Source organism: Narcine bancroftii, chromosome 3, assembly GCF_036971445.1.
Source record: "Narcine bancroftii isolate sNarBan1 chromosome 3, sNarBan1.hap1, whole genome shotgun sequence".
In the NCBI taxonomy this organism is placed as follows: Eukaryota; Metazoa; Chordata; class Chondrichthyes; order Torpediniformes; family Narcinidae; genus Narcine; species Narcine bancroftii.
The window spans coordinates 362,749,805-362,769,301 of NC_091471.1; the positions used below are offsets into that span (position 1 = coordinate 362,749,805).

Sequence of the window (19,497 nt, forward strand, 5' to 3'; positions counted from 1 at the left end):
CCTAGCCCAGGGGTGTCAAACTCAAATTCACAGAGGGCCAAAATTAAAAACTTGGACTAAGTCGTGGGCCAAACTAAATATTTATTGAAAATTTTGAACAGCATCTGCATGTTTTCTCTTCTTTCAACATATGTAATGTTATTAAAATAAATGTTTAATAATAGTTTTGGTTAAACTCTTTCCAGAAGAAGCATTAACAAATGAGAAATAAAATATTCAATAAATAATATTTCTCTATAGCCTTTAAGCTCCTTTTAAATATTTTTTTTCACAAGCCAACAAGTCAAAAAAATAACTTGCTTCAATGACAAACAGGTTTGTCTTTTAAAATGATGAACATATAGTCTGCCTCCCACCTGTCTTGAAAGGTCCTGTTTTCTGTCTTTCGTTTGGCCATTTTTCATAAGGGGTTTATTACATGTGAGTTGGGCGACAGGTCGCAGGTGCTAATGAAAGTAAAGAGAGGAGGTGGGGGCGATTAGCGAGCTGACGGGCCGGCGCCAACGCATTTGCAAAGCAGTTTGGGATTTGTAGTATTAGCTGTGCATGCGCTATACTGGCGCGGCGGTCAGCGGGCCAGCTCTAATACATATTTGATATGATCTTGCGGGCAAAATATAATTATATCACGGGCCAAATTTGGTCCGCGGGCCTGAGTTTGACATGTGTGACCTAGCCAATAACGTTAGTAGGTAGAGTAAACTATTAAGATGAATATTTTTCTGTGGATACAATATCATTTTCAAACTTCACCATTATTGCTTCCACTAAAGTTTTTTGAAGAATTAAATACACATGAGAAAATTTCTTTGGAAAGGTAAAATGTTGAGTATAGAAAGATTACCATGGAAATATGGATTAGGAGGTTTACATTTCCCTAACTTTTAAGAATTATTATCAAGTGGCTCAATTGATGTTTCTTACTACTTTATTTGAGGGATTAGGAAAATATAGATATGGATAACATAGGAGTGAAATTAGCAGAAGAATTTGAGAGGAAGTTAACTGGCATGAAAGAAGCACTTTTGCTTAAACATTTTGATTACTTTTTGGAATGAGTTAAATAATGAAATTGGAATACAAAGAAGTATATCGCCCAAGACACCTTTGATTCAAAATTACCTCATACTTTTTACTAAAGATGATCAATTTTTAAATATTTGGTATAATGGTATAAAAATGTAGAAGATTTTATGAACAAGGTTATTTGATATCATTTCAACATTTAAGAGATATATGGAATAACCTGGAATACACTTTTCTGCTATCTGCAATTGAGAGGATGCTTGTGGGAAAATTTTGGTCCAACAATATGCTTTACTGGCTTGTAGTGAGTTGGAAGTTCTTGTTAGGGAGAGATTATATCAAGAAATTTATTTCTGTAATGTATCTTTCATAACAAGCAGATACTATTAAAATGGGAGTTCATAAATCTAGACAGAAATGGGAGGCAGATTTAAACATTGCAATTGATGAGGAAAAATGGGCAGATCTTTGACAAGACGGTAAGACATAAACATTAGGTATAGCTTAGTCCCATATATTTATTTACATCAATTATATTTAGCTCTGCAAAAATTGCATAAAAAGAAATCGATTTATCAGATAAATGTTTTTGATGTGAAGAAATAAGAACTTTTTTTTACACTTGGTCATGTTCTAAAGTTAGAACATTCTAGATGAATTTAGGAAAGTTTTTAGAACCGATTACTGGTATTGTATTTCCACAAAATCCAGATTTATTTTTATTGGGGAACATAGAAGGAACAAGACCTAAATTAAAATGACAATGTTATCAAATTAAATTTATTAAAATAGTATTAGGACTAGCAAGGAAATGCATTGCAGTGACTTGGAAATCAGATGCACACTTGGGTATGGAAAGATGGAATACGGAAATTCAAAGTTGTGAGGCATCTATACTTGAATAAAGTCTTGGTGTGCATTTTAATTTGTCTAAAACTGACCATGGATTTCACTACATTTCCAGTGTCGTCAGACTTTCCTGTTTATCTTTTAAGTAAATCTGTTAATGGGTGCAGGATCCATTTCCTTTATCCTACATGCCCACTTTTTCAATGTGCTCAGCAGAAAATCAGAACATTTCGAGTAATCCTCTATCACCAGGACATGACACAATTTATTGATGACAAAAAGTCCTTGAAATCTTGTGACAAGAACTTTACCTCAGTTGTCCAACTAAATGGGGCAACTTGGTATATTTGAACCTTGTGTTGGACGATAGAGCTGTAGATTTGGAAATCTACTTGACTCTCATATCAAGTCTTTCAATAACTATCTTCAAGTTGGTGTTAGTAACCTGATTAATAAACTTCCTGGTGTCATGTTGGACTTTTTCCAATTTCAAATAAGAATCACTTAAGTTTGGAAATTAAAAAAATAAACTACAGCAACACCCCTGTTTTCTGGAATTCAAGTAAACAGCCACTTTAAGCAACTGGGGAAAAAATTGTGGAAATTAAATAGGAAATTGGCACACTTTGCTGCTATTTGGGAATCATGCAACATGCAATCTCAAGCAACCAGAAAATTCACTTATCTAGCATCTACCCATAGGTACCATATACTGGGGGGTATTACTGTAGTTTGTTTCTGGGCATGAGAAATATTTGAAGTTTGTATTTATTGCCCATCTTAGCTGCTGTAATAAATCTTAGTAAGTAATATGCTTTTGCAATTGTGTAGGGGAGAAATTTCACAACCTTGCCTGACGGTGAAATAGTGAAACTTGTAATCTGCAGCTTTTAAAATGAGATTGCTGATCCACTGTCTCACCTTCCTAGTTTGATACTTTCTTCTTAAAAATGTACTTGGCCTGTCAGTTAATTCATGCATCAGAGACCAGGGAAGTACAAGCCCTGTCATGTTAGTTATAATTAATCAGCTTAATAAATCATTTATTATTCACAGGGTGTCCTACACTAATAAATGCTTCATTCTGTATAATGGTTCATAGAAAATAAGTGAGGATCTGGGCCATTTAGAAAATCTATCTTTGTGACCATAGATCAGTTTATTGGATGTACCTGTATTTAGCCTAGTAATTGTATTGTCATTCTATTGTCCTCGTCAGTATAGACATAAAATGAATTTCACAAAGAGCAATGATAAATGTGTCTAATCTTAAGTTAACAAACTAAGGCGACTATAACAAAAACCCTACCAAAGTTTTAAAAAAATTGTTTTTCAAAGCATGGTTTTTTTTAAAAAAGTCCAATTTAGTTGAGGACCAGTATGTGTGATTAATTTTATTAGAGAATGACATTGTTTTAACTGCAGCCATAGTAGATTAAAATTTCAGACAGAAGATGCCAATACAAACTGCAGCCATTACACTAGACAATTTAAAAAAAATGTTTGCTTTCTGGAAAAAAATTGGGGATTATGATAGACAACTTCAATCTGAACATGAAGATTATTTCAGATTTGCTGTATCACGTAGGAAACTGGAGAAACATTAAATAACTTTTAGTGAATTTAGCATATTTAATCATGTAATGACGGTGACGCTTTGCATTAGTTCTACTGACCTAAAAATGTTTTGCCTCTGGTTTTTTGTTTGTGCATCTGATGCCTCTCGGTGTTGGTCTCCAACAATAGTCAACTAGCATTGATGGATTCCAGTTGCCATGATGCCACTTTTCTATGCTTGCAATGTTCCTGATGAAACCTTTCACCATGTTCATCACTGACTGCACCAAGATCAGAAGCGCAAATGCAGAAAATGAATTTTCAGTGATGTGTTGCACTCATGGTTTTGTATGTTTGAAGTAACTTAAAACATGACAGGAAATCACAAAAATAGGCTAATATTAAAAAAAATGATATTTGTTAGTAAAACCTAATCAGCAAGCCAAAATCCATAAAATATACCCAAAATAGTTGAAGAAAAATCTTCGTTGTCCAGTGTTATCAATCAGATGTAATATTCTCTCTCATCCTTGTACAATTCTGGGCAAGTATATCCCTGTCCTATGACAATGAGAGAAACACTAGAACCTTGCTGTGACCTAGGAATTTTGTAATAATGATTTCAAGATCCAGCCTTATAACGTACTAGGAATAACAGCAAATTGAATTGGAGATATTTTCATGGAAAGGGCATATCATGGATGGCTTTACCTTATTAAATAAGCCTTCCATGATGCGCCTTTTCCATGAAAATTGTCAAACAAAATATATCACTGAGCCACAAGTTAATAGAATGTGAAAACAGGTCAAAGGTGGGGTTTGAGTCTATTGAGGAGGAGAGACGGTGTTAGGCATGGAACTGAAGCTGCTGTTGGAAACAATGGAATTCCAAAAGCCAGAATAGAAACCAAATACGTGAAGTCTTCTAATTCTAGTTTTAGACTGTCACGTGAGCTTGTACATTCTAATGCATTTTGATCACTGACAGGTGTGTGGTGCAACTGAATTGATGACGGAGAAGTCGAGACAGAGCCACAAATCCGCAATGTTTATTTCTAACAAAAGCGATTGAAATGTTCATTTATTACTTGGGCAAATTGATAGTTTATTTAAAGGCCTCAAGTAAGTGCTGGGTGAAGAATTATATTTAAAAAAATAATTTCTAAATCTATGTCCCCTATGTAAGATGGGCACCACTCAAAACAGCTGGGAACTCTGGCTGATAAACAGATCTGTTCAATTAGGTTTATTTTTAGGCTGAACTTATAACATTGCAAATGAGGTTTAGTATGGTCAAACCTGAGCAGCGCACTATTGAAAAGTAAACATAGACTTGGTTTATGTGTAGGGTAGAACAAGCCAAGGGTGATACTGAAAGATACTATATTGTTTGACAGCAATCAACAGCAGGGACCAAATAAAAGAATGTATGGTAAGTTCCAAAATGCTTTGTTTTAATCATCACGATGTTTCTGCACTGTTCAAAGGTCAAAAAGGTTGTATTGATCTTGTAAATTATTAGTTAATAATTCAGACATGAATCCTCAACAATGCTTGAAGAATGAAGTAAATAAAACTTTAGTTCAGTTAATATATGGAGTAAATAGATGGAGTCAATAATTGTATAAACGGGACTGCCTAGTTATTTAAAAATATACTCATTAGACACGATAATACATTGTTTAAAATCTTTATACAAGTCTACTGGCTGGCCAGAGCGATCGTAACCCGATGTTGGTGCCAGTGACGTACCTTTATGCTCTAAATAAGGCTGCCAGACTTTTAGGAATGTGTTCTATCCCTTCCTGAGATCGTATGTGACCTTTACAAGTGGGATGCAGCTATTCATCTTCGAAGACCACCTATCTATGAGTACATGGGAGTCAGACTTCCACGTTACTGCTCTGCCCTTGGAGGACCTGTTCTTGCCAATCCTCACTGATTGTGGTCTGGAGGTGAGGAAATCCAAGATCCAATTACACAGATCTTGGCATTTGCTGATCAATTTTGAGGGGATGATATTGAACTGTAGTCAATGAAGAGCAGGATGTGTGCATATTTGCTGTCTGGCTGTTCCAGGGCTTTATGTAGACAGTGAGATGGTATCTGCCATAGACCAGTTGCTGTGGCAGGCAAATTGGTATAGATCACAGGAGATGATGTGCTTCAACATCAGCCTTTCAAAACACTTCATCTCTGTTGATGCGAGTTCCATTGCCTGATAGTCATTTAGGCAGGTTACTACACTCGTTGGGCACCAGTATGATTGGCGCCTATTTGAAACAATTGGGTACCACACCCTGCTGGAGTGAGATGTTAGAGATGCCGGTGAATACACTTTTGAAGAGGGCATGGAAATTGCACACAATCGGAATGTAGTTGATGTAATGTATCTGGATTGTCAAAGACATTTGATTGGATACCATGATTATGTGAAGTTTATGGAGTAGATAGCTGACTTCCAGGCAGAAAGCTAAGATCAGGAGTAAACTGGAGGATTGTATTCTACAAGGATTAGTAATGAGACCACCGCTATTCACCATTTACATGAACTGATTTGGACTTGGAATTAAAAATATAATTTATAAAGAACAAATAAATTTATGGATGACACCAGAATGGGGGGAGTAGTATATGGTGAGTCAGACTGCAAAAAGGCAAATAAATCAAGCTTAACACAGATAGATGCAAGATCATACATTATGATGGGAGGAATAGCAAGGTTAGTCATGAATTGGATATGAGATGTGATTACATTGCAAATGAAGTTCAGTATGGTCGAACTTGACCTGCCCACTATTGAAAAGTAAAAATAGACAAACAGTTTGTGTAGGGTAGAACTAGCCAAGGCTATATTGTTTGACAGCAATCAATATCCGGGACCAAATAAAGAAAAGAATACAAGGTAAGTTGTAAAATGTTTATTCAAAAAGAGTTTATTGTCATATACAAAAGTAAGATGTACAGATGTGCCAAAATTCTTGTTTGCTGAAGCTACACATAGTATGCAAGATCACCAACAACAATAGCTGAGAGCAGGTAATGAGTCTGGGGTCGGGGCATCGGGAGCTCAGATGGGTTGGCATCTGAGGTATCAGGAGTTTTGGATATCCGGGTGGCTGGGGTGAGAATCTACAGTTGGGAGGTTGACTAGGTGGGTGATTGGGGCCAGCTATTACATGGGTCATACAAAATGTAATTTTGGGGCCAAAAAAGGGTAGGGATTGATTATTACATCGTGTGGATGATAACATGAATGTGTATGGTGTAAGGGCAGCACAGATTACAACGCCAACGATCAGGACTGGACTGGGTTCAAATCCTGTGCTGTATGTAAGGAGTTTGCATATTCTCCCCATGTCTGTGTGGGTTCTCCCACCCCCCCATTCAAAAACATACAGGAGGTGAGGTGTAGATTAATGGGGTGTAAATTGGGTAGCTCAGACTCATGGGCCAAAATGGACTGTTCGTGCTGTATGTCTAAAATCTTTACAGTTGCAGTTAGTGCAAAATTGATATTGTAATATAGTGCAAATAGATCTTTTGATTATCATAGAGTAGATTATGGGCAGGGTAATTCTCAGAAGTTTAAGAGCTTAATAGCTGTTGGGGAAAAAAAAGTTCTTGAAATTCTTCTACCTGAAAGTAGCAGTGAGAAGAGACTGACCAGATGATGCTGATCCTTTGTGATGTTGGCCACCTTCTTGAGGCAAGGCCTCACATAGATGTCTTCAATGGTTGGTGCATGCGATGGTCTTGGCTATGTCACTTTCAGCAGTCCTGTGAACTCAAGTTTCCAAACAAGGCTGTGATGCAACCAGTCAGTTTATATTCCACAGTTCACCTGTTGAAGTTCCACAGAGCATTTAACAACAAGGCAAATGTCCTCAGCTGCCTTAGAAAGTAGTGGCAACGGTGTGCCTTGATTGCTGCCCTGGAGAAAATGATTAATTGCAGAGAATACAATGAATGTTCAGGATGGAATGTTTCAGTAAAGTGAAGAGACTGAGTTGTTTTTCTTAGATGGAGTGGAAGAGGCAGACGAGGATCTTGTAGAGGTATACAGTAGAAGTCCAAAAATCTGGATGCTAGAAATCCAGACCACCCGAGAATCTGAATTTTTCGAAAACTCAATCTTTTCAAATTTTGTGGGCTTTTGTGTGTGCACAAGTGCCACAGATGCACAGCGGCCACAAGCGAACACATTTAATACAGGTAATGTTATCCCAAAGGCATTGATTTGTATACTGTATTTTTCTTTTACAGTGTTCATTTTTAAACATAATTTCAATCATTACATGCTTTTTTAGAGCAAAAATTCTCTTTACACTTTCATCAAATGTTGACTTTATTTTTTTTAGTACTGCTTGCTTTGCTCATTCAGCAGATTGATTGTTCCTAATGAACAAGCTATCAAAATGTACCTCTTCATCTTTTTAAAAAAAATTTATTTATTCGTTCAAAAAACAAATAATATATGACATATACAGCAATTAAACATGAGCTTTTTTTTATATATATAGAAAAAAAAAGAAAGGAAAAGAACCTCCTCCCCCCCAGCCAACTCTCCTAAGGAGAGCCATAAAAAAGAAAGAATATTAAAAAAGGTTAAATATACATATTAAAATCTAATCAATATAAATTGAAATGTAAATATTCTGAGTATAACAGCCACTTATTAATAAAAAATATATAATTATCATGTGAAACATGTAATTTTTTCCATTATTAAACAATATTTAATCTCATTATGCCATCTATTAATATCAATCATATTTGTATCTTTCCACATACATTTATATGTATATGACTAGCAATACATTTTTTCACTACAGATAAAGCTAAATATATAAAACTGGAACTTATCTAATCCCAAGCCTTTCAGAGGTTGCAAACTACCCAATAAAAATACGGTTGGATCTAAAACTATTTTAATCTTATACAAATATTCTAAAAATTATTGAATTTTCTTCCAAACAGCATGAAAAATGTTCCAACCGTATCACCACATCTAAAACACAAGTCTGATTCATTAAAACCATATTTAAAAATTTTTTTTCAGGTGTCAAATATAATTGATGTAAAAAATTGTAATTAATCGTGCATTTATCGTGCATTTATCAATCTAGTTACACTATCATAACAGATATCTAACCAATCCTCTTCAGAAAAGATAAAACCAATATCCGCTTCCCATTTAATTTTAGATCTATCCCAACCCTTTTTATCCATAACATCCTGTAATATTTGATACATAAATGAAATATAACCTTTCTCTGCTACCTTCATAAGAAAAGTCTCAAATTTAGTCATTTCAGGTAAAATCATATCTCTACCAAACACATTTTATCAAAGATTGAATTTGATAATAAAGAAATAAAGAATTCTTATCAATACCAAAATCTTCCCTCATCTGATTAAAAGATAAAAACTTACCCTCTTTAAAACAATGTCCCAAATTTTTCACACCTTTAAATCTCCAATGCAATAAACTTTGATTATGTATTGAAAAAGAAATAAGTTGATTATTATACAACGGAGTCACAGCCAATAATTTGCCCCTAGAACCTATCATTTTTATTTTTCTTTATCCATAACTTTATTAAATGTTTTAGTATAGGCACATTATATTGTTGCAACATTCATATTCCATCTAAACAAAAATTGATGTATTTCAAATTCAGAAATACTTGCCATCTCAATTTTAGCCCAGCTAGAAGGCCATACCAAATCCATCAATGAACTAATAAATTTAAGTTGGGCTGCCTCATAATAATTTTGAAAATGTGGTAAACGTAATCCCCCTAACTCATATTTCCAAGTTAATTTATTCAAAGCTACTCTCAAAAATTTACCCCTCCATAAAAACTCTCGAACCATTTTATTTAAATCTTGAAAAAAAAATTATCAAGTAAATATGGAATAGATTGAAACAAATATTGTATACGTGAAAAGATATTCATCTTGATTGTATTTATCCTTCTCATTAAATTAATAGGTAAATCTTTCCATTTAATCAAATCAGTTTTGATTTTTTTCATGAACAGAACATAATTTAATTTAGATGAAGATTGATAATTAACATTCAAAATTATACCCAGATATTTAATTCGATCAGTCCACTTCAAAGTAATAATATTCTTATAAACTAAATAATCTCCTTCACTTACCAGTAATATTTCACTTCTTTCCCCAATTAACTTTATATCCAGAAAGACATCCATATTGTATTAAACATTCCTTCAAATGCAAAAGTGACTGAGCTGGATTTGTTAAATACACCAATGCGTCATCAGCAAATAAATTAATTTTATACTCCTCATCTAAAACTTTCATACCTTGTATCTGTGTATTTTGTCTTGTCAACTGTGCTAAAGGTTCAATCACTAACGCAAACAAAGCTGGTGATAAAGGACAACCTTGATGAGTTGATCGAGTTAACTTAAAAGATTCTGAAATCAAACCATTCGTCAATACTCTAGCTACCGGTTTACTATATAAAGCCCTAATCCAACCAATAAAAGAAGGACCAAACTTAAATTTCTCCAAAAATTTAAACAAAAAATTCCATTCAACTCTATCAAATGCTTTTTCTGCATCTAAGGATATCACCATCGGATGATCTAAAGATTGTTGAAATCTATTAATCAAACTAATCACACACAAAGTATCTGAAGCATATCTATTTTTTATAAAACCTGTTTGGCTAAATTTTTACCAAAATTGATTCATATTGATCAATCTATTCGCTAATATTTTAGCTATTATTTTATAATCTACATTTAACAACGAAATTGGTCTATATAAAGATATTTTCAAAGGATCTCTATCTTTTTTAGGAATTACTGTAATTAAACCACTAGAACAAGACTCGGGTAATTCATAATGTTCTCCAACTTGATGTAATACATCCCCAAACACTGTAGATAAATCATCATCAAAATATTTATAAAATTCAACTGAAAATCCATAATTGCCAGGCAATTTACAATTCAGCATTTCCAGCATAGCCATTTTAATTTTCACATCAGTAAATGGTTCTTCTAACTCCTGTATATCTCCATTCTCTAATATTGGTAAATTCAACCGTGACTAAAAAAAGATCAATCGATCCATTTTCCTGTTTTCCTTCAGATGTATATAACTTTATAAAATGAATAAAATTCATCATTAATCTCACGAGATTTATAAGTAATAAGAGAATTCCGTCTAACAGCATTAATAGTCCTCGATATCTATTCTTATGTGCTTTCTCTCCCCATTCGTAATACCGTTGTTTAGTCCTATTAATCACACATTCAAATTGATAAGATTGCAAAGTATTATATTTCAATTTCAGCCTAGATAATTCTATTTTCTGATCTTCTGTAGCATCTTTCTGAAATTCCTTTTCTAACTCATCGATCTGTTTCTCTAATTCAAGACTGATTTAATCGATTTTTTTTTAATTTTAGAAGTATAATTAATTATTTGTCCTCTCAAATAGGCTTTCATAGAATCCCATAATACAAACTTACTTTGAACAGAATTAGAATTGTCTTTAAAAAAAATTAATTTGTTTTTTTTAAAAATAAATAAATTCCATATTTTTAAACAACATTGTATTAAATCTCCAATGATAAGCTATTTGAATTTTCTCAGAAGTTTCATATGTAAAATATAACAGAGAGTGATCTGAAATCACCCTACTTTTATATTCCGCTTGTTGTATTTTCCCTTGTAAATGTGCCGATACTAAAAAGAAGTCAATCCTTGAAAATGATTCATGTCTAGATGAATAAAAGGAAAAATCTTTCTCTATCGGATTAAGACGTCTCCAAATATCTACTAAATTAAGATCTTTCATCAACGCTTGGACCTGAATTGCCATCTTGGATTTTTTAACTTTCTTTGGAGATTTATCTAATAAAGGTTTCAAAACACAATTAAAATCACCACCAACTAAAATATTATCATTAGCCTGACCCAAACATAAAAATGCATCCGAAATAAATACTTCATCTGCATTTGGAGCATAAGTATTAAGTAAAGTCCAAAATTCACTAACAATCTTACAATTCAATTTAAGAATACATCCTGCCTTTTCCTCCATTGATTGTAATTCAAAAGATACATTTTTGTGTATCAAAATTGCTACACCTTTAGCTCTAGAATTAAATGAAGAAGAATATACATGCCCAACCCAGTCCCTTTTTAATTTCACGCTTTCCTTCACATTCAAATGTGTTTCTTGTAAAAAGGCAATATCAATTTTCATTTTCTTAATATACGCCAGGACTCGCTTACGTTTCATCGCACTATTTAATCCTCGAACATTAAAAGTAGCAAACCTCAACTTTGACATATCTACTATTATTACTAAATACCAATAATATCTTTATATAAAAACTCAAATCAACATATATAGGCCCTCCAATAAAAAAATCACAAATTAAAAAAAAATAAAGAAAATCCCCCCCCCCGCCAAAAAAAAACTACCAAAAGGTAGTAATCCCTTAAACAAAAATTGGGTGTGGGTCACCCACCAGTGGCTGATGACTAGTAGAGAACTTGGTGCAAATCTCTCCCTCTCCAGCCAAATAATTAGTAACATCCAAGTATCATAATAACAAGAGAAAAAATAGAATAAGAAAATTCTTCGTTTCATCCAGAAGATTCCAATCTTGAAGATCCAATTTCAGAAGGAGGTGGACTCTTTCCATTCCCGTTTTTCCCATTTCTGCCATTTCTTCCGTTTCCAGAGCTACCAGATTTTTCTTTAGGAGATAATGATGGTCTACGTATTTGTCCTCTTATATCTGGCAATGAATCAGCAAAAATCATTGCTTCACGATCAAAAAACCGAAATTGATAGTCTCCATAAAACACCTTCAACACTGCAGGGTAACGAAAAGTAGACTTATAACCTTTACGCCACAAAACGTCTTTAACTGGATTGAATCGATGTCGACGTTGAATGACCTCTTGACTCAGATCAGGATAAAAAAAAGACTCTACTATTCTGAATCAATAATGGAGTTTGTTGTCTCACATTTTGTACTGCAAGTCGAAGTATTGCTTCTCTATCCAAATAACTCAAACATCGAATTATTATCGGTCTCAGTGATTGACCAGCTGAGGGTGTTCTTCTTAAAGCTCTATGGGCTCTTTCCAGTGCCAATCCCCCAGAGAAAAATTCTTGCCATAATATTTGCGGAATCCAGTCTTTAAAGAAACGAAGAGGATCTTGTCCTTCCATACCTTCTGGCAAACCAACAATTTTCACATTATTCCTTCTTCTTTGATTTTCCAAATAATCTATTTTTATTTCTAGCTCCTTCTCATGTTCCACCTTCAGTACTTTTTCTGTGTTAGAAGTCACTTGTTGTTTACAGTCCAAAAAAGCAGTCTGAAATTTTTAAAAATTCTTCATAAGATGCATCCACACATGTCTTAACCATATTTAATTCTGAACTTATACCAGCATTCATTTGAACCATTTCATTCATTTGAGATGTCAACAAAGTTTTTATAACAGCTTGAATAACTACATTTAATTGCATACACTGTAAGTCAGTAAATCTCAGCTCTGCTCTCTCTGACATGGTGGCAGAACAAGGTAACTGCAGCTCCTGCTGCAACTCAACAGAAGGCATTTTAAAAGTTTTACTGTGGGTCTGGACTCCCAGCGACGGCACCCCGACTTCCTCGGGGTCGCCGCTGGTCTCCCCCCTCGCATCTCATTGTTTTTTCATCAATTCATGAAGAAAAACGATTTCTTCAGATTGAAATCCTACCTGATGCATTTCCAACAATGGAGTCGTTTTCCTGCGTGCTCCCTCCATTAAAGTTGAAAGGCTTTCCAAATCAGGGTCCACTTCTTGGGAACACGCACCTTCTTCCGGAGAATGGGTAATTCCAGCGCCATCCTTCATTTGGTGAGCAATAAAAAAAATTTTTCAGCCCCCACTGGCGACCTTTGGGGTTTAGACAATGAAGAGATTGAGCCTGGGGCTGTATCAAGTCGTCTAGGCCCCAAATCTTCAGCACTTCAAAAATGTAACTTCTTATGAACTTGAGGTTTAGTCTTTTTACCATTAGTGGCCATAATAATTCCTTAATATTTTAAACTAAAATTTAAAAAGTTTAAACTTGGAAAAAAAAGGGTTAAAAAAACAGGTATTTAAAAGTCTGGTCAGAGAGGTCGAGATTGCACGTCTAGGCTCTACGCCATCTTGCCACATCCCCATCTTCATCTTCTTTATTCCTCCTTAATTTTGAATTTTAAAAGTACTGTCCGAGAATGCAGAAAATCTGGACCGACCAAATCACTGAACAGTCTGGGATTTAGGACTTCTACTGTAAAAAGCTACTATGAAGGGATGAGGTGAGTGGTGGTATGGACAGGATACATTCAGACAAATGTTTCTGCACAGCAGAGAAGTCTGAAATCTGAGAGAAGAGGTTAAAGTAAGGGGTAAGGAGTTTATAGTTAATCTTGGGATTTTTTTCATCCAAAGGATGGTTGAAATCTGAAACTCGCCTGAATGGGTAGTAGAATCAGGTTTTTTCACCACAATTATTTGGTCGAGCATTTGATTCCTCAAGGTACAGATCAGGCGCCTGTAAATGGGATTAGTACAGATAGATATTTGATGGTTGTTGTGGACTTAATGGGCCGAAGAACCTGTTTCTCTGCTCTATGTTGTGTGCTCTTTGTAAACGTTTTTGAGCTGTGACAGTAGCTCATGACGCAAGTAAATTACTGCCTGTATTCTTTCATGGATTTGAAGCTGTTGCAAGTCCCTTGTTCACTATCCCAATAATACAATAGGGTTTGGGGAACTTGTCACATCCTATTTGTTTGGAAAAGCCAGTGATAGATCCAAATTTGGTGTCAAACAGAAGCCTTGAAGTCAACACAAAATTATTGAGCACCTGATACACCAGGCCATGTAGACTTTGATTTTTAAAAATTTGTTTTATTTTTCACACTATGAACCATACTGACCAAAATACACACAAACATTTTCCTCTTGAATATACACAGTGTCATTTTCTCCCCTTTTTCCCCCTCCCTTCCCTCCCTCCTTCACCCCCCCCCCCCCCATCCATTCAACGTTCAACCTATATGAACCCATTAAACAATGTCATCACACAATGAAAATAAACAAGAAATTTGTGTCATCTACTTTTACAGACTGGGTCAGTTCATTTCGTCGTCTTCTCCTTCTATCATTTTAGGCAGTGGAGGTCCGCGGTAGGACTTCTCTGTTGTGTTCCTTCCATGTACGGTTCCCAAATTTGTTCAAATATTGTGATGTTATTTCTTAAATTATATGTTATTTTTTCCAATGGAATACATTTATTCATTTCTATGTACCATGGCTGTACTCTCAGGCTATCTTCTGATTTCCAGGTTGACATAATACATTTTTTTGCTACAGCTAAGGCTATCATAATAAATCTTTTTTGTGCTCCATCCAAATCGAGTCCAAGTTCTTTACTTCTTATATTACTTAGAAGAAAGATCTCTGGATTTTTTGGTATGTTGCTTTTTGTGATTTTATTTAATACCTGATTTAGATCTTCCCAAAACGATTCCACATTCTCACATGCCCAAATTGCACGTACTGTTGTTCCCGTTTCCTTCTTACAGCGAAAACATCTGTCTGATACTGTTGGGTCCCATTTATTTAACTTTTGGGGCGTGGTGTATAGCCTGTGTAACCAATTATATTGTATCATGTGTTTATTGTATTTCTCATAGTTCCGGAGCATAGCTTTTCCCATGTTTCATTCTTTATCTTTATGTTTAGATCTTGTTCCCATTTTTGTTTGGGTTTACAGCTTGTTTCCTCATTCTCTTTCTCTTGCAGTTTGATGTACACGTTTGTTATAAATCTTTTAATTATCATTGTGTCTGTAATCACATATTCAAAATTGCTTCCTTCTGGTAACCTCAGCCTCTTTCCCAATTTGTCCTTTAAATAAGCTTTCAGTTGGTGGTAGACAAACATTGTACCGTGAGTTACACCATATTTACACTTCATTTGTTCAAAAGATAATAATTTATTCCCCAAAAAACAATTTATTCTTTTGATCCCTTTTCTCTCCCATTCTCTAAAGGAAAGGTTATCTATTGTGAAGGGGATGGCCATGTGGACTTTGATGAAGCACCCTGCAGAAATCAATCAGCAATGGACCTTTTCTTCCCTTTAAAATGATTCCTTCAGTGACTGATGATAGGGTGAGAGAGTGATTTTTTTTCTACTGCTTCTAAGTGATAATCTGTGGGCAGTGACATTAGCAACATTTTAGCAGACTGGCCATTCTGGTGTAACATTAGGACTTGCCATGATCTATCTGCTCCGATATTTGAAGCACATGATAACATTGTGTGTTTCTGCAGTTCCCCATATGATTCTGAGAGTTATATCCCATGTAAAATTGGACAAAATTGCCAAACAAATGATGGATGCAGCATAATTAAATTTAGCAGTTTCTGAATTTTCAATAAATTCTATCTTCTTTAAGAACCAAGTAAAATGCTTCCTTGAAAGGAACATTACCCGGGGAAGTAAAAACACAATGCTGGAGAAACTATTCGGGTCAAACAGTGCACTTTATAGAGCAAAACTAAAGATACGTAACCGAAGTTTCGGTCTTGAGCCCTTCATCAGGGTATGGGAAAATGTTGGTAGGTGCCTGAAGAAATTGGTAGGGAGGGGCAGGGGGAGGAGCACAGTCCTGCAAGCAGGAGGTAATATTGGTGGATAAGTGAGGAAGGGTGGGGGGGGGGGGGGAGGAGGACGAAAGACAGATGGAGAAGAACGGGCAGAAATTTGATTTCAACATTAATGCCATCCAGCGTGAGAAGGCAGAGTTGTAAAATTAGGTGTTGCTCCTCCAATATACAGGTTGTCTTCCTTTGACAGTGCATGAGGTCTTGGACAGACATGTCAGTGTGGGAGTGGGGCACAAAATTGAAATGGTTTGCCATACTGACCTCCTCCTTGCTGAGGGCAGATGACAGCTCTCGGGCACCTCTTCAGGACCCCACCACAGAACATCAAGCTACCATCTCCAGTACCATCTCTAACTTCATCACCTCTGGTCACCTCCCTCCCATGACTTCCTACTTTACTGTTCCCCATCCATGCACTCCCTGGTTCTACCTCCTACATAAGATGCATAAACCCAGCCTTTCTCTTCTCCATCCCCTCTATCTTCATTCCTCCAATTCTCCACCCCCTTTCCTCTCCATCCACAGAGCCATCCTCCCTCCCCTTGTTTGCTGGTGTGACCTCCCTTCCTTTTCTGCCTAGTACCTCCTGCCTGTGAGACTGTCTCATTACCCCCACCACCATTTTGTCCATGCCTGAGGGGCGCAAGCCGGCATTGATTATGTACAGTATCTTTGCTAAGTACACTGACTTGCTCAGTTTCTCCAGCATTGTGTTTTTACTTCAACCACAGTGTCTGAAGACTTCAGTGTTTTCCTACTACTGTGGGAAGACAAATTTGTATGTTAAGTGGAACCCTTTAGCAGCCTAAGAGTTAAAATGGGGAGTATTCATTAATGAATTCCATTGGCTTTTTGTGGGCGTAGATTTATTGCGGAAGAAGTATGTGAAGATTTCATTTACAAACATTGCCGGGCAGCTCAGAAAAAAGGGGACTAAATACCTGTAATTATCTAGTCTATAATTCAGTTCTTCATCACAAGGTTGCAGTTCATGAATCTTTTGCAGAAAACAACAGAAAGCAACATGAAATCCCAGCTCCTTGTTTTCCTATCTCTCTTCTGTTTCTGGACAGCCATCTCTGAGGTAATAAATATTGCTTTTAGACCTAACAGCATGTAATATCTTGGAATCTTTGCTTGCATGTCTGAGCACCAACTCTTTGGAATTCTGATCTGTAGTGCTAATTGTTGCACAATTTTCAAGTTCAGTTCTATGTTGTCTCTTCAGTTGTGATAAGAAAATTGCTTGCAATTTCCCAAGTTATGCAAATTGAAATCAGTTGAGTTGAACATAAGTGTTGCTTTATTTAATGTTCCAGTACGTCTGGACACATTGCACAGGCAGTATATTTTGACGGTGTTTATGCTGCATACTGTTCAATATACAAATTGTTTCTATTAAATAATCGATGAGCAGCATGATCTGCAGGCTTTTATGTGTTCGTGAGTTGGTTTATGGTCAGTATACTGTATAGACAAATCATGAAACTGTATAAAATCCCAAATTCATGGGGATAATATGAAAATATAAAATTTCTGGAATATTGTGTACAAATTTTGTCTTTCTATCCAAAGGATATATTTGGTCTTGAGGTAGTGCAACAAAGGTTCACAGGTAGGTTCCTGGTATTCATTCATTCATTCAGGTGTCTTGCAGTTCAGATGGGTGGTCATGTCTCTCCATCTGTCATGATCTCTGACCCTCTGCATTGTAGTTGTTGCCTCCCTGTTCTCCTTTGGTGAAGGCTCCTTCTTTGTTGAGTTCATGATTAGACAAGGGAAAAATACTGAAGTGGTTTCCTGTTGCCACCTTCAGTTAGAGTGTCCATACTGGATGGGTAACCCTGGCCATTCATCTGCAGATTTATCTGTCCAGCTTTTTTAGTTTACAACCATAGACTCTAATTTGTAGAATCTTCTTGTAAAACCATCCACCATCTGCAATCCATGGCTTCACATGACCCTGACTGCGAGGCTAAACAGGTACTACACCTTGACTTGTAGGCTATCAGATGGAAGGAGCGCCTGACACCTCCGTTTGCTGAGAAATTGCGCATCCCCAACTGTTCACATCAAGAACAATTGAGCAATCTGGGTCTCTCGATCAACTGTTCTCAACCTTTTTTGGCTGTGGCCCCATTCTAGACAGGATGGATATTTACCATAATAAGATGTTTTAGAATTAGAATTTAATGTAAGGGCAGGCCATTGAAATGTTAAGAGATTTCTTCATTCAGAGAGTGATGTATCTTTGGAAAGCTCGGTCATTGCATTCAAAACAGAACAATAGATTTTTGGATGTTAGAAAAATCAAGGGATATGGGATTGAGATAGATCAGTCATAATCTTATTGAATGGCAGAGATGAGGGATTGATGGATTATATGTCCCTATTTCTTGCATTCTTATGTTATAGTACTGTCAATGAATTAAAAAAAACTGCTGGAAATATCCTGAACTGGTAGAGAAACAGTTTAATGCTTCAGATCTATGACCCAGAGGTGTGAACACATACACCATGATAAGAAAAAGAAAGTTGCATACACCGATCTCAGGATGTCCCCAAGGCATTTCACATTATTAATATTCTGACAGAGAGAAAAGCTCTGAAATCTCTGTGAAGAGAGCAAAGCAGAAGAAAATATAGGAGTGCGCAATTTATTGTGCTTGGAAACTTTGGACATCCCTTGTTTAAAGTGGGGAATTTCTTAAACAATAGAATTGAATTGGATCAAAATTGAGTCTGAACTAGGAAGCATTTAGTAGAGAAAGAAAATTCAATATCACACCTAAAGTGAGATAAAGAAAGGAATGAATGAATTTTCACTTAAAAATGCCCCCAGTGCTACTTTAAAGGATCCCACCATTTTTAAGGTTAATTTTCAGTGCCAGGGAGTTTTGCCATATTTATGATATAATTTCATCAACGACACTCCTTAGACTCGGATTAATAAATGTTTTTGATGAGCCTATTGAGGGCATATTAGATAAATGCATATTCCAACTATTCGATATTCTTCAGGATTCTTAGCAGTGAAAACACGATGCTGGAGAAACTCAGCAGGTTAAACAGTCGACTTGGTTCTGTATCTTTGCTGCAGGAAGTAGACTGTTTGACCTGCTGAGTTTCTCCAGCATCGTGTTTTCACTTCAATCGCAGACTTGTGTGTGGCTCAAGATACTGTTGTCATCCAGCTTATGAAGGAGCAGAGCGTCTTTGACAACAGACTGAGCAATTTCCATGTTTACTTGTTCGTGTATCGATGACATAAGTTCTGGGTAATTTTACCATTGTTTGTACTGCAAAATCTGGCACAGTAAATTTATTGTGCAATTAAA

At 35.7% G+C, this 19,497-nt stretch overlaps 1 protein-coding gene across 4 annotated transcripts in view; it reads left to right on the plus strand.

Annotated features, from left to right (window-relative positions):
- Positions 1 to 4,795: 4,795 nt before the first annotated feature.
- LOC138759532 (platelet-derived growth factor subunit A-like) overlaps positions 4,796 to 19,497 on the plus strand; it is a 75,059-nt gene continuing 60,357 nt past the window's right edge. For 2 of the 4 annotated variants that reach the window (XM_069930112.1, XM_069930116.1), the window contains exon 1: positions 16,911 to 17,243. In XM_069930112.1, the coding sequence (XP_069786213.1) occupies positions 17,151 to 17,243 (93 nt within the window). In that variant the 5' untranslated portion in view covers positions 16,911 to 17,150. Of the gene's footprint in view, positions 4,865 to 15,540; positions 15,662 to 16,873; positions 17,244 to 19,497 lie in introns of those variants that run through there. The other 2 variants (XM_069930114.1, XM_069930115.1) reach the window with 2 other exon arrangements.